At 49.7% G+C, this 14,555-nt stretch overlaps 1 protein-coding gene across 4 annotated transcripts in view; it reads left to right on the forward strand.

Moving 5' to 3' along the window:
• The first annotated feature begins 3,411 nt into the window (after positions 1-3,411).
• The window catches only part of CDC27 (cell division cycle 27), an 85,877-nt gene continuing 74,733 nt past the window's right edge, over positions 3,412-14,555 (forward strand). For 2 of the 4 annotated variants that reach the window (XM_090044188.1, XM_090044189.1), the window contains exon 1: positions 3,412-3,619. In XM_090044188.1, coding sequence (XP_089900314.1) covers positions 3,593-3,619 — 27 coding nt within the window. In that variant the 5' untranslated portion in view covers positions 3,412-3,592. The remainder of the gene's footprint in view (positions 3,620-14,555) is intronic. The other 2 variants (XM_090044190.1, XM_090044192.1) reach the window with 1 other exon arrangement.

Raw genomic sequence — 14,555 nt, forward strand, 5'->3', positions numbered from 1 at the left:
AACTTGTCTGCATCCTTTCTTCTCCTGCTTGCATTTCCACCCCTCATAAATACCAGCTCTTTCAAGACCAGGGCAGCTCTTGCACCCTTCAGAAATCAGGTCTTGACTCTCTCCAAATTTTACTGGATTTCTCAACTGGTGGGATACGAAGGTCCTCTAGGTGGGACTTGGGTTGTGGCAGTGAACTCATTTGCTTTTGCATGCTTCAATTCCCACCCCCACCCCCACCTGCTGTCAACTGGTGGACCAGGATTTTTTTACCTTATGTAGGTGGGAAAGGTTGAGAACTGCTGCTCTAAATCACCTCATTATCTTACCAATATAGTAAGTCCCTCTAAACCTGGTTGATGAGTAGGAGTCCAGGCTTTACCCACGTTACATAATCTTTAGGATGGAATGGGCTGTACCAAAATAGGCTGAGTCTCACTAATGATATGGACAGCTGTCTTTCCCTGCAGCAGGAGCAGTGGTTCTGTAATGTTACCTTGGGCTCAAACTGGATGTACAACAGAAAACCAATTTTAATACATGGAACCCTATTCAGAGTTCCTGGACTTGAGGATCCCAAAACTTTGGAAATGAGCCTTTGGTGTTGGGTATCCTCATAACCTTTTTCATAAGTCATGGAAGATGTGGTGTTCTTCAAAGACTTCACTGCCAGAATCAGGTTATTATCTGAGAATCTCAGCTCTCATCGACTCAGGTGAGTTTCTAGTCCTCGGGGTTACACCCCCCCCCCCACATCAGAATTATAAATGCTTTAACCTTAGATAGTGAATACAAATTAACCCCATCATTTATTATTCTTAATAGCTGATGATTTTTTAGCCACTCTCGTTCATTTTGAATGCTTGAGGCTGACAATACCGGGACCCAGATATTTAATAACAGTATCGCTATTGATGTGGGCAGATTTTATATGGCTTTGATCTGATCTGGATATGGTTTTGATCTGAATGTGTTTGCTGGTAAGTGACAAGCATTCCACTGTATCATGTATTAGTGTGTAATTGATAGGCTGAGAAACCATAGCCACACAGAGGCAGTGATGCTAATGGAGAGAATTACAGAGGAGAGAAATTCCAAGATGGACCTATTTTCCAGCTGGGCAGTCAGCACCCTGCAATTTTCCAATTGCTCAGTGCTGCTCTTTGCAGCCTTAGTGATACCCTTAATACAGTTCTTTTTATGTACAAAGAAGTACAAATACAGAGACATTCCTGCTATGCCAGGACCCAGACTCTTCTATACTTCAGTCATTATAAGACAACTCAGCAAAAAGCCGGGGACCCTGCAGAGTTCTCTCCCCCTCCTCCCAAGTTTCTTTGCATCGGGAAACTTCTGTACCAGGCAGACTTGAAGATCTAGTCCAGAGTAACTCTCCCTACCATGATAGAAGTGTCCCCACAGGGAGTTACTTTGGAGTACCCAGCTACAGGTTTGCGTCGCTTTATGCGGGTTCTGTATGTGAGAAATCCCTCTTACGCGATGACCCTTTTTATACCAAAAATTCGTTATATGCGAGGTAAATTCACTCTTATGCAATCAGTATGGTGGAAAACCACAGTCAGTTGCTTTGTTGCAGTGCATTATGGGAGTTATGTACACCAAAACATGGTCTCCTGTGTGGATTTGTACTCCTCACTCGTTGTCTGTGACCTGCGTTTCTGTAGTTGCCATCCCCGTTATGATAGTGCCCAGTGCTTGTGTGTACTGTCTGCTGTTGGTGAGTACCAAAATCCTTTTGTAAAATTGAATGGAAATGGGGCCTGGGGTCAGTCCAGTTGAGGTCTTGGAACGTATCCCTATTTGTTACGTTGAAAGTGGGTTCCCTTTATGCGAATTTGAGTTATGCACCCTTTTCCAGGAAGGCATGTACAGCATAAAGTGAAGGAAACCTGCAGTCTGTAAGGTGCAACTCTATCCTGCCTGCTGCCTGGACCAGAACAGCCATGTATGTGCTGGTCCATTTCCCTGCGTAGACAAAGTGGGGGGCAGGTTTTATAAGGTAGTTAGGCACTGAACTGCCACTGAAATCAAGGGGATGGAAGTTTCCTGCATTCCGCTAAGCTATTGATTCTCAAGCAGGGTGACACTGCACCCTGGGGTGACTTGAAATCCATCTACACGTGCACTTAACTGTGCAGCAGACTACTTTGCTGTGGTGTAAAGCATCACGTGCACGATGCTGTTAGATTGCAGCAAATTAATTTTCACCATCCTAAGATAGTATTGCCCAGGACATGTGGAAACCCTGACTTGGACAAAAATTGTGCCCTGTCAGTCCAGGTAACAGGGGCCAAACTGCTGCCTAGCCATATAGCTCTGCCCTTTGGGCACTCTCGTGCCCCAGCTAGCCAGAGCCACCTGATGCCATGACCTGGAACCTGGGGTCAGAGGCGATGTGTAGGGGAGCAAAGGGGGGCATGTGCCCTCCCTGAGATTGGTTGCCACCAAAGCTGCCACCAGCTTCTGCTGGCAGTTGCTGCCTTGCTGTTGACACGGTCACCGGCAGCAGCAGGCAGTCCCTGCTCATCTTGGTGGCTACTGGCAGTCCCTGCTTGCTGCCCTCCCCTTCATCACCACTGAAACTGCTGCGGCTGCCCATGGGTAGTCCCCGCTTGAGGCACCCTTGCCGCCGCCATCACCACGGCCACCTGTAGGCAGTCCCTGCTTGCTGCCGCCACATCCCCACCCCCACTGCTTGCAGGTGGTCACTCAGTTTCATACCTGGGGTTGACCCCCAAGTCTGCTGCCAGCCCAGGGCCAAGCACCCCTGGCCTGGCCCATACTGCTGCAGTCCCAGGCATGTGTAGATGCTGTGCTCCCGAGCCGTTAACACTGGAGCAAACTGCAGCAGAGGTTAAGGCACCACATGAATTGCAGTTAGTTAGCGCTGATGTTAGCTAGCGTTGTTAGGTAAGGTGTGCAAACAGGAGTCACAAGAAAAAGCCGGAGATTCAGCATAGAAATCCCCCATGGTGGCGCTTCTCAGTTCCTTGCAAGAGGCAAACTGCGCTCTTTCCCTAGTCAAACTAGAGTGAAAACGGAGAACTGGCGTGTACTTCAGCCTGCCCAGGGCGGCCTCAGGTCTGAGAGAGCAGAGACCCGCCGCCTCCCTCCGCGCTGGACCCGGCCTCGGCCCGCAGTGGCTGCACTAAGCAGGGCGGGCGCTGCTCGCGGCCTGCAGTGGCCCAGCCCGACCGCCAGGGGGCGCCGCCGCCGAGACTCCGGCGCAGGGAGAGGGCGGCGGCGGAGGAGGCGCTCGGGCAGCTCCGCGAGCTCGGCTACCGCTCGGCTATTTCCGTGGCTACTCGGGACTCCCCCTCCGCTCGCCCCCCCCTCGGGTTCGGGCCTCGGCTGCTTCCGCCCTCGCTCGGGCATTTCCGCCCCCCTTCGGCTCTTCCCGCCGCTCCTCGGGCAGACTCGGCGCCCGGCCTCCCTCCCTCCCTCCTCCCGGCGGCCTGCCCCGGTAACGGTCGCTGGGAGTTTAAATGAGCAGGGGCCGGGCCGGGCCCAGCTGCCGCCGGGACACGCGCCGAGGCTGAGGCTGAGGCGGAGCCGAGGCCGCGCCGGGCGCCGCGGGGGCAGGATGACGGTGCTGCAGGAACCCGTCCAGGTACCGCGCGCCCGGCAGCGCCGCCGCGGCCTAGTGGGGCCCGGCCCGGCCCGGCCCGGCCCTCCGCCGCCCGGGCCCGCCGCAGGGCTGCCCCCGCCCCGCCCCGCCCTGGGAGGACCTGTTGATTCCTCCTTTTGTCTCTGTGGCCCGGTCCCCGCTGCGGGCATGGCCCGGCCTCGGGCCCTGCGGACGCTGGGAGGCCCCGAGGCCCGGAGCAGAAGTCGCTTCAAGTTTGATCTTTTTATTTCTTTTTCTCCTCTCCGGTTCTGTCCAGCAGCTCTGTTGCAGGGTTTCCCTTCCCGAGTGGCTGCTCCCAGAGCACAGGACTTGTCCCTTCTTCCCCACTTCCCATGTCATGTCCCCCCCCCATCTTGCGTTAATCCTCCTCCAGGCCTGCCTTAGCTGCCTTCCTCCTTTCTTTCCCCACCTCTTCAGCTCCTGTCTTTGCAAAGAGCAGCCTGCAGCTGCAAGCAGAACAGAAACAAGCCTAGGCTCACACACTGGGCATGGGTGACTTCCAGTGGGAGATGACCTCTGTTCCACCGAGTTTGTGTCTCTGGGGCAATGCCCGTGGCGATGGTGCTCTTGTGATCAGTGCGCTGGTATTCTCCATGCTGTGGATGTAGCTGTGAAAATGCTTCCAGCCACTTAGACCTGTTTATGCCATTGGTGTCATCTTTGGCATCAGGTCTGTGGCTGTAGCTGTTCTGAAGCATGGCAGAGCTCACCTGACATATAGGAGTCCGTGTGAAAAGGAAGCAGGCACTTGCTCCTGCAGTGAAAGGGTGCAAATAATATCTAACGCAGCAGTTTGAGTGCGGTAAACCTTCAACACTCATCTGAATATGGCAGCATCCCTGGTTGAGAACCACTCTTAGTGCTGCCTTGGTTTACCCCAATACTTCTCAACCAGGTGCTGCTGCTGCGGCCACCATCCTGGAAATGGAGGCAGCAGGTGCAACACTCCCATGTACCGTGTTTCAGGAAGTGTGTGGTGGGGGACCCAGACTGGGAAGGGCCCAAGCAAGAAGGCAGGGGCTAGATGGAGGCTGATAAGAGAGCCTTAATGCAGCAGGAGTGCATGTTTGCCACAGCTTTGCATTCGGCAGTTTTATCTGGCTGCCACAGTGCAGGCAACACCTGCATTGAGGGCCAGGTTGAAAACCACTGATCTAACGCTTCCACAAATGCCTGTAAGCAGCATCTCTGTTATCCTAATTAGATTAGCTAGGTGAAAAACACTTGCTGTGCTGAGATTTCCCTGGCAGAGATGTGGAGTATTTTATCTGAGCAGCATTAATGGGTTCTTGAAATACACAGATGCTTCTACTGCCTTCTCTTCCAGTTTCAGCCCCTTCCCAAATTGGATATGCAATTGATTGGGTTCTGCTTTGTGATCACACAGACCCATTTGGGTTCTGCATGCTTGCTATATCTCCTTCCCCCCCGCCCTCCAAAAAAAAAAAAAAAAGAAGAAGAAAAGAAAAAAGAAACCCTTTATTTTTCCTTTCAGTCTGAAGAGACTGATATGTTTGTGCATTTATATGTTATGGTTCTATCTGCACTTATAATTTGTGACCATGATTTGTCACTATCTTGGTCCAACTGTGGTTGCAGAGGTGTAAACTGTATCTTGGCTCATTTTAAACATTGCATGATAAGGTCGTAACCATACTTGGGTTCTCTTTTTATGCTACAGATTTCACCATTGCTACCATCATTGGAGCTACAGTAGTGCAAACTGCAGGTCCTAAAGCGTGCTGTCTTCAGTTGTTTGTCTGCATAGGCCCCGGTTTCTCTGTTCTCTTGGTAACCTCAATGACATACGTCAACCTTGATCATCTGTAGTCATGGGGCGTTTCTGTGCCACTGTTATGAACCGTTAAATGAAAAGGGCACTGGTGAAGTAATGCTTGATGCCAAAACAAATTCCACGCCTTCATCCAAAAAGACTGTCACCTTTAGAATTATCAACATGACTGCTTTGTAGAGATTATTATTTACATAGTGCTTAGTATGTTTGGCATTTTAAAACTATGTAAGATGACTGTTACCTGCCCTGAAAAGTTTCTATTTCAACATTCAGATGTTGCTACTTTTGCAAGGAGTATAGGTGGCAGAGGCTGGTCTTAAATGGACAACATGGCATTTTATGCTCCTAAGGAAGTAATCTGAAATTTCTGAACCTTAAATACTAATGACATATCCCATATGTTAGCAAGTTATGTGTATGCATCTCTGAAGCCAAAGGTTTTTAGAAATATTGCTTAAGTTTCCATGGCACTTCAGTTCCACTGCTTTGATCATTTTTGAGAAGCTGATATAGATTGCCATTACCAGCTCTAGCGCTGCACAGGTTTAATAGCATTGTTTGATGTTATGGTTGAAAACGATAAAAACAGCAATGTACAGTAATGGCTAGTAAAAGTTTGCTGTTCAGTAAGGATAAAATGGTCTGAATCCATTGTATAGACTTGAGTTCTAGGACAGACTTAGTTTTCTAATGATCTTCCCTAAAAGGTTATGGGAATTGCTTACCCCACCCAAACCCCCTGTTAGCCTATTTTAGGATTTTACCTAACTCTATATTAGGTGCTATACTTTGGTTTATTCCCAGTATAGGGGGGAAATGACAGATGTTACAGATGCAGAAGGTAGACTAGTTCTAATATTATTCTGCATTGGAGTATATTTTGCTTTGTAAATGCCCCAACACACCTGATTGCAGCAGCAATTCTAGTCCCTATGGCATAGGTGCTTTTTGTCTCCTTGGAGTACTGGTACAACCACAATGTTGAGATTGCTGTAGTGGAGAGATGCACCAGACTGGTTCTTTCAATGCCACTGTTCAGACGCTGAAACAAATTAAACGGCTGTGTAATCCATGCTGAATGTGGTGTGCTGTCACCTGCGCTGGTCCAGGAATGTGCTGCACGTAGTGCCCACTTGAGCAAGTCTAGCACATGTGCTACATGCAGTGTTCATGGGTGCAGTGTACAGCATGGGTTGCAAAGCAGCTGGGATGAGTGCTGCAGGCTGTGGACCCTGCATGCAGGGCTGGTCTGGTACACATCACCTAGGTCAGCTTGGACCTAGGGGCAGCACCAGGAGCCAGGTGATGGGGCTGTACAAGCCAGATGCATCTTTGATGCCTCTGGGTTACAGCAAAAAAATACAATTCTGCTTCAAAGAAAATGCAATCCAAACAGATTCATCTCAGCCAGATTGCAGGACCTGGTTCTCATGGAAGACTTAATTATTGAGACATTTGCTGGGAGGGAAACCTAGCACAAGCACTCCAACAGATTTTTTGAGACTGGGGTAACTTTTTGATGCACATGGTAGATAGGCTATCTAGGGGAAGGAGGAAGCTCTTCGTGACTTACTGCTCACAAGCAGAGATTGGTTAAGAATGTGAAGGTGGAAGGTACCTTGAATGACGGGGATCACAAAATGATGCAGTTCAGGATCCTAAGGGGAGAAAGGATAGAGAACAGCACAAGAAGAACACTGGGCTTTAGAAAAGTAGACCTGAACCAACATGGGGAACTGATGGGCAGGACTCCCTGGGAGGAGAAAGGAGTGCAGGAGAGCTGGCTCTAAGTTTTAAGGAGGCCCTTTTTTAGGGCGTAGGAGCAAAGTATCCCAATGCAATGGAAAAATGGGAAGTGTAAGAAGAGGCCAGCCTGGCTAGACAGCAGTCTCTTCAATGAGTTGAAACTCAAAAAGGAATCCTTTAAAAAGTGGACACTTCGGTCATAGTATGTGGTAAGAGTGTAACAGTATTGCATGGGCATCCAGAGGGAGTGTTTGGAGGGCCAAGGCATGACTTGAGATGCAGCTGGCAATGAGATATAAGACAGAAAAGGATTCTACAAGTATGTCAAGAGTAAGAGGAAGACCAGAGAAACTGTAGGTCCTTTATGGAATGTGGAAGACAGTTGAATTACAAATAGTTCAGAGATGGCTGAAGTATTTGGCAGCAACAGTTGCTGCCGAGTAGTTGCTTGGTAGTACATGTGAACTGAGTTTCATGACGATGCTCCAGTTTGTATCAGATTAGAATTGCAATACTGATCAACTTCACGGAAGTGAAGATTAAAACCATAATTTATTAGCCGCTCAGACATCAGGGTGTGTCTACATGTGCACCCAACTGTGCAGTTGTTACTGTGCAGTCATCTAGTACCTGTGTATGTATGTACTAAACTGCACAGTAACTGCAGTTACTGTGCAATCCCAGTGGTGCACAGCTTGTTTTTGAACCTACTGCACAAGAGTGTCAGTGTCATGGCTTGTGCCTGCTGGCACTACAGCACCATAGTGACCAGCTACATCACCATAGCTTGATGCTACAGCGACATAATGTCTCATAAATGTGCCCACAGTGTACTAGAATGCATTCTGGATAAGTGTATAGTATGCTTATCTGCTTGACACTTTGCCAGTCCCAGTTCTTTGCCTGTTGCCGTCACACCAGATGGCAAAGCTAACATGTTTAACGATTTCTTTGCCTCCGTCTTCCTAAGTAGGGACCAGAACAGCCACCTCCCTGGTGGGCCCCCCTTGGGCCCCGGGGGAGGCACACCTGGGCCAAGGGTTAGCAAGGATTTAGTTAGGGAGCTTCTGGAGGGGCTGGACGTATTCAAGTCAGCTGGTCCGGATGATCTCCACCCTAGAGTTCTAAAGGAATTGGCTGAGCTCATTGCAAGACCCCTGGCACGGCTTTACGAGCACTCGTGGTGCTCAGGAGTAGTGCCAGAGGACTGGAAGAGGGCCAACATGGTTCCCATCTTCGAAAAAGGGAGGAAGGAGGACCCGGGAAACTATAGGCTAGTTAGTCTTACCTCGATCCTAGACAAGCTGTTTGAGAAAATTATTCTGGCACACATCCAGGAGGGGTCAGCAGGGGACTGCATGCTTAGGTGCAGCCAACACGGGTTCATCAGTGGCAGATCCTGTCAGACCAACCTGGTGGCCTTTTACGATCAGATCACCAAATCATTAGATGCAGGGGTAGTAGTGGACATAGTCTTCCTGGACTTCCAGATGGCTTTTGACACTGTCTCTCACCCCGTTCTCATTAAGAAACTGGGAGGTTGTGGTGTAGACACCCACAGTCAAACGGGTCACCAACTGGCTGGAGGGCCGCACCCAGAGGGTGGTAGTGGATGGGTCCTTCTCAACCTGGAAGGACGTGGGCAGTGGGGTTCCGCAGGGCTCGGTCCTCGGGCCCGCACTGTTCAACATCTTCATCAGTGATTTGGATGAGGGGGTAAAAAGCTGATGACTCTAAGATGTGGGGGGCGTGGGCACACTAGAAGGAAGCAACAGGCTACAATCAGACCTAGACAGGTTACAAGGGTGGGCGGATGAGAATAGGATGGGATTCAACACAGACAAGTGCAAGGTGATGGACCTGGGGAGGAACAACCGGCACCATACCTACAGGTTAGGGAACTCCCCTCTTGTCAGTGCAGAGGCAGAAAAGGATCTGGGGGTCATCATTGACTCCAAGATGAACGTGGGCCGGCAGTGTGGGGAGGCAGTTAGGAAGGCCAACCGCACCTTGTCATGCATCCACAGATGCATCTCGAGCAGGTCCAAAGAGGTGATTCTCCCCCTCTATGTGGCACCGGTCAGGCCGCAGTTGGAGTGCTGTGTCCAGTTCTGGGCACCACACTTCAGGAGGGATGTGGACAGCATGGAGAGGGTCCAGAGGACGGCCACTCGCATGATCAGGGGACAGCAGGGCAGGCCTTATGAGGAGAGACTATGGGACCTGAATCTGTTCAGCCTCCAAAAGAGAAGGCTGAGGGGGGATCTTGTGGCCTGTTATAAACTAGTCAGGGGGGACCAGCAGGCATTGGGGGAGTCACTGTTTCCTCAGGCACCGCCAGGAGTGACCAGGAATAATGGTCAGAAGCTGGCAGAGGGTAGGTTTAGGTTAGATATCAGGAGGTGCTACTTCACGGTCAGGGCGGCTAGGATCTGGAACTAACTTCCAAGAGAAGTGGTGCAGGCTCCTACCCTGGGGGGTTTTAAGAGAAGGTTAGATGAACACCTTGTTGGGGTTATCTGATCCCAGTACTCTTTCCTGCTGTGGCAGGGGGTCGGACTAGATGATCTGCTCAGGTCCCTTCTGACCCTAGAAACTATGAAACTATTATGCAGATAACAGAAATACCGAACATCAGTTAAGTACACAGCATCTTTTGGCTCCTTTGTCTACTTTGTAATGGAATGGTGCTCTCTTTAATGGCCTAAAAATTAGCCTCAAACAATCGGAGAGAAAGCAGCTGTCAAGGGGCTATTATTAGTCTTGAAACTGAGAAGAGCAAGTCAGTTTTGAGGCTTCTAGCTCTCATTCTCAAGGCTGCTGATAGAAACTGATTATTGGAAGTATTGAAATGAATGAAGTTAAGCAGTTTTGGGGCTGCTAAGTACATAAATAACATTGCCAGTACCTTGGTACTAATAAACATCAGTGGTTCTCAGCCTCTTTGGGCTGAAGGGACCCTCTCCATTTATGTTTTTGAAACTGGGTGCTACTCAATTCACAAACTAATTTATATATTAATTGCATATTATATCCTTGCAGTGGAGGTGATGAATCAGCCAGGCAGGGACAAACCTGAGTCTGTGCTTATCTATCTTTCCCCTCCTAACTTGTTCCTCTCCTCACCTCAGCACTCTCCAAAGGATCTGGCATCCTTGTTGAAATCACTGGTTTTATGTTAAGGTTGGATAAGTACATACATTTGGTAAGCCCACAGCCTTTTTCAGCCTCAACTTTAAACAGTACACTGTATTGCGTAAAAAAAGCTTGGAAAAGGCAGAGTTTTGTTGGTTTGGTTTTTTGGGGTTTTTTGTTTGCGGGGGCGGGGGGTGGAATCCAGAACAGCAAACAACAACAACAACAAAAAAGCACTATAACTTGTACTAGATGGTAGCCTCATTCAAAAGTTTAAAAATTGAATGGGCTGTAGAGAGCTAGATCATGTGTGCCTGCGCATGCATATATATACAAGTGGGGAAGGGGGTTGTTTTGTGTGGGGGTTTCAGAAGTGGTTCTTCCAGGTCGGGTTAAAAGTCTGTTCGTAGGTAGTGCAGCGGAAGCTTGCCTAGTCTGTGTTGGTGTTGTTTGGACAGCTAGAGGTACTTTCAGTCTCTGTCTCTGTTTCTGTTTAATACAGATAACAACCAGTTATATTATTGATCTCATGGTTCATTTGTATATAGTTATGTGTCTATATATGACTTGCAAAAGCTAGAAACAAATTCATTTTTTATTTGTAGAAAACAACAAATTGGAGCACTTTCTGTCATGTCTTCCCTCTTGCATCCCCTTATCTCTCAATGAATGTACAGCATAATAGGGACATGGTACAGGTAGAACTAATGCTGAAACTTAAGTTTTCGAAGAAAAAGGCATACATTCTTTTCCACTCAGAATTCTAAAATTTTGCCATGTTAACCAAAGATAAGGTTGGCAGTTCACTTGGAGGAAAAATCTAGCCTCTTGCCATTTTGACTTACAATTGTGTGGATTTGGAGCCCTTGAAAGTAGAGGATTAATAATATTGATGGTCTGGGGATAACTGACATGAGAAATGAGTAGATAATCAAACACTTAATAGAGGCAAGTTTTTTGTTTTTGTTTTTTTTGTGTGGGGGTGATGGGTCTTTCTGGACCAGCTATATAGTTTGCCAAGAGTTTGGGCACAAGGTACTCTCTTCATGTCTTGGCTTCTTTCCCAGACCTGAGGAAGGGTACCTTGTGTCTACAATCTTGTCCCAGATCTTTTCCTAGTTATACAGCTGGTCCAGGAAGAGATCACTGCTAAAAAAAAAAAAATCCTTGCCTCTTGCATATTTCTTGGCCCATCACAGCTACAGCAACCCTCCAGGATTGCTTGTAGTGTATTCAGCTAAAACATTACAGTATAATATGTTTAGGGAACTACTTACTCCAATACAAGATGACCTCCCAATGGAAAATTTATAAATGTTACTTTTTTCAGGTATAGAATTAGGGGTGCATTGATAGAAATTTTTGGGACCGATACCAATAGCCAATATTTAAGGAGTTGTATCGGCTGATACTGATCCAATTTCCGATACAGCTGCCTCCAGCTGGCAAGTCCGGTGTCGTGAAGGGGAAGGGGTGTGTGCATGGGGGGGAGCAGATCAATGCCCCTGCAGTGAAGGAGGGGCCAGGGACAGATGCTGCCCCGGGGGTGGGGGACACAAACAGGGATCGTGATAGGGGAGGCGGCTCCCGCTGCTGCTTGTAGCCTGGGAGGGTATGGGTGGGGCATGTGCCCCTTGGATCTGCACAGGGCAGTGCAGGCCACAGCCGGGGTAGTGCGGTGCTCTTCTCGGCAGGGGTTGAGCTTAGAGCAGATACCAGCGGAACTGTGAGAATGCTGCATCCACCCCAGATTCTGCCACTGCTCTGCTCCCAGTGCCACCTCCACCAGCTGCAGCCTTGGTTCAACACCCTGCTTCCACCCACGTGCCGGGAAGAGCTGGGACTGCGCTGGGTGGCTGGCAGTGGCGGTGCTGGGAGTGGAGTGGCGGTGAAATTTGGGGTGGATGCAGCATCCTCCCAGCACCACTCGTGCCTGCTCCGACCTCAGTCATCACTGAGAAGAGCCCCGCACAGTTCTGGATGCAGCCCGCCCTGTGCAGATCTGGGGGGGACACAGACACCCCCCACCCCCATACCCTCCCAGGGTGCAAGTAGCAGTGGAACCCCCTCCCCCCATCATGAGCCACAGCTCCGGCTCTCCTCCCTGCCCTACCTGGGAAGTGCCTGCCCCTGCCCCCTCCCTCACAGTGGGGGCCATTGATCTCTCTTTCCTCCCCTTCCACCACTCTGGACTTAACAGCTGGAGGCAGCTCTCCATGCTGCCAGCTGTGCTACTCCCTGCATGAGTGCTATACTGCAGCTGTGTGCGGCATGGACAGTTATTGGCCAAATTATCTGCCCCATCGGACTGATATTGGATCAATGTATCGGTGTACCTCTATATAGAATCTAATTATTAAAGGTTTGTCTTGAATTTGTCCCCTTCCCACTGCTACAGCAGGGAAAAATAAATCGGGGGGGGGGGAAGAAGTAAGGTGGCCCCATTGCTTTCTGCCCCCTGCAGACTAAATCTCTGTAGCCCCTTTCCCTTCCCTTCGCCTTGCTGTTGTGGCCTGCTGTCCCTGAGCATGTGAAAGTGAAGGGACAATTTGAAAATGCTGACTTTGAAATAACATGGGGAAACAAGCAGGAAGAACTTGCCCTCCTGCTAGCTGACACCAGCCCAGACATAGTGGGGCTCATAGAAATGTGCTGGGACCCAACGCACGACTGGGCAGTGAATATCAAGGGCTGTAGGCTGTACAGGAGGGACAGGATGGGGAGGAAAAGTGGGGTGTGGCACTCTGCATTAAGGAGGAATACACATCCTCATCAAGTAGGACAGGGTCAGAGGAGGGGCACACTGAAGTGCTCTGGGTTAGAATACAAGGCAGTTGAGGGGAAAGGGACTTAACGGTGGGGGTCTACTACAGACCACCCAACCAAGGGGATGAGCTAGACCAGGAATTCTTAAGTCAGCTCACGGAGGTAGTGAAGTCAAAGGATGTAGTCATCGTGGGTGACCTGAACTTTCCAGACATCTGCTGGGAAGAGCAGCCAGCCAGGTCTGACTGCTCACGTACGTTCCTAGCCAAAATGCCGGACCTCCATCTAAGCCAGGAGGTGCACAGCCCCATCAGGGGAGATGCTTTGTTGGACCTGGTCCTGGCCACCGGTGACGACCTGCTGAGGGGGCTGCAGGTACTCGACCACCTGGGTGACAGCGATCATCGCCTGCTGGAATTCACTATCCAGCACAAGGTGGCAAAGGCCTGCAGCAAGGCAGCAGCCCTAGATTTCAGGAGGGCAGGCTTCAATGAGCTACGGAGAATAGTCGGGAAAGCACTGAGGTCCCAGAGGGGAGTGGAGTCAGGTGTCCAAGAAGAGCAGTTGCTCCTTAAAGAGACAATCCTCCAAGCCCAAAGGGAGGTAATCCCAACACGGATCAAAGGGGGCAGGAGGGTGCAAAAGCCCCCATGGCTCACCAGAAGCATGTGGGAATGTCTCCTAGCTAAAAGGGAGGTATACACGCAATGGAAGGGAGGGGCCATCACCAGGGAGGACTATACTGTGGTTGCTTGGAGCTGCAGGGGGGCGGTCAGGAAGGCCAAGGTAGAAATGGAACTGGGACTAGTTACCCGGATCAAAGACAGCAACAAGTCCTTTTTTTAAATACATAGTGGGCAAAAAGAAGGTACCGGGTAACGTGGGGCCCCTGCAAGACATGCGAGGAAATCTGGTCATCACATCAGATGGCAAAGTTAACCTATTTAACAACTTCTTTGCCTTCATTTTCCTGAGCAGGGACTGGATCAGCACCCCCCCCCACCAGGATGCCTTCAGGCCCCAGGGGAGGCGCACCTAGGCCAAGGGGCAGTGAGGATGTAGTCAGGGAACTTCTGGAGGGACTGGACATATTTAAATTAGCTGGTCTGGACGATCTCCACCCCAGAGTTCTGAGGGAATTAGCTGTGGTTGTTGAAGAACCCCTGGCACAGCTTTATGAGCACTCATGGTGCTCTGGTATGGTGCCAGAGGAGGAATGGAAGAGGGCCAGCGTGGTTCCCATCTTCAAAAAAAAAAAAAAAAAAGGGAGGAAGGAGGACCCAGGAAACTATAGGCCAGTTAGTCTTACCTTGATCCTGGGTAAGCTTTTCGAGAGAATTATCCTGGCACATGTCCACGAGGGGCCAGCAGGGGAGATTATGCTTGGGGCAACCAACATGGGTTCATTAGCAGCAGGTCCTGTCAGACCAACCTAGTGGCCTTTTATGACCAGGTCACCAAATCCTTAGATGCAGG

The sequence above is a fragment of the Crocodylus siamensis genome, chromosome 4, assembly GCF_052110815.1.
Source record: "Crocodylus siamensis isolate JL-2025a chromosome 4, ASM5211081v1, whole genome shotgun sequence".
In the NCBI taxonomy this organism is placed as follows: Eukaryota; Metazoa; Chordata; order Crocodylia; family Crocodylidae; genus Crocodylus; species Crocodylus siamensis.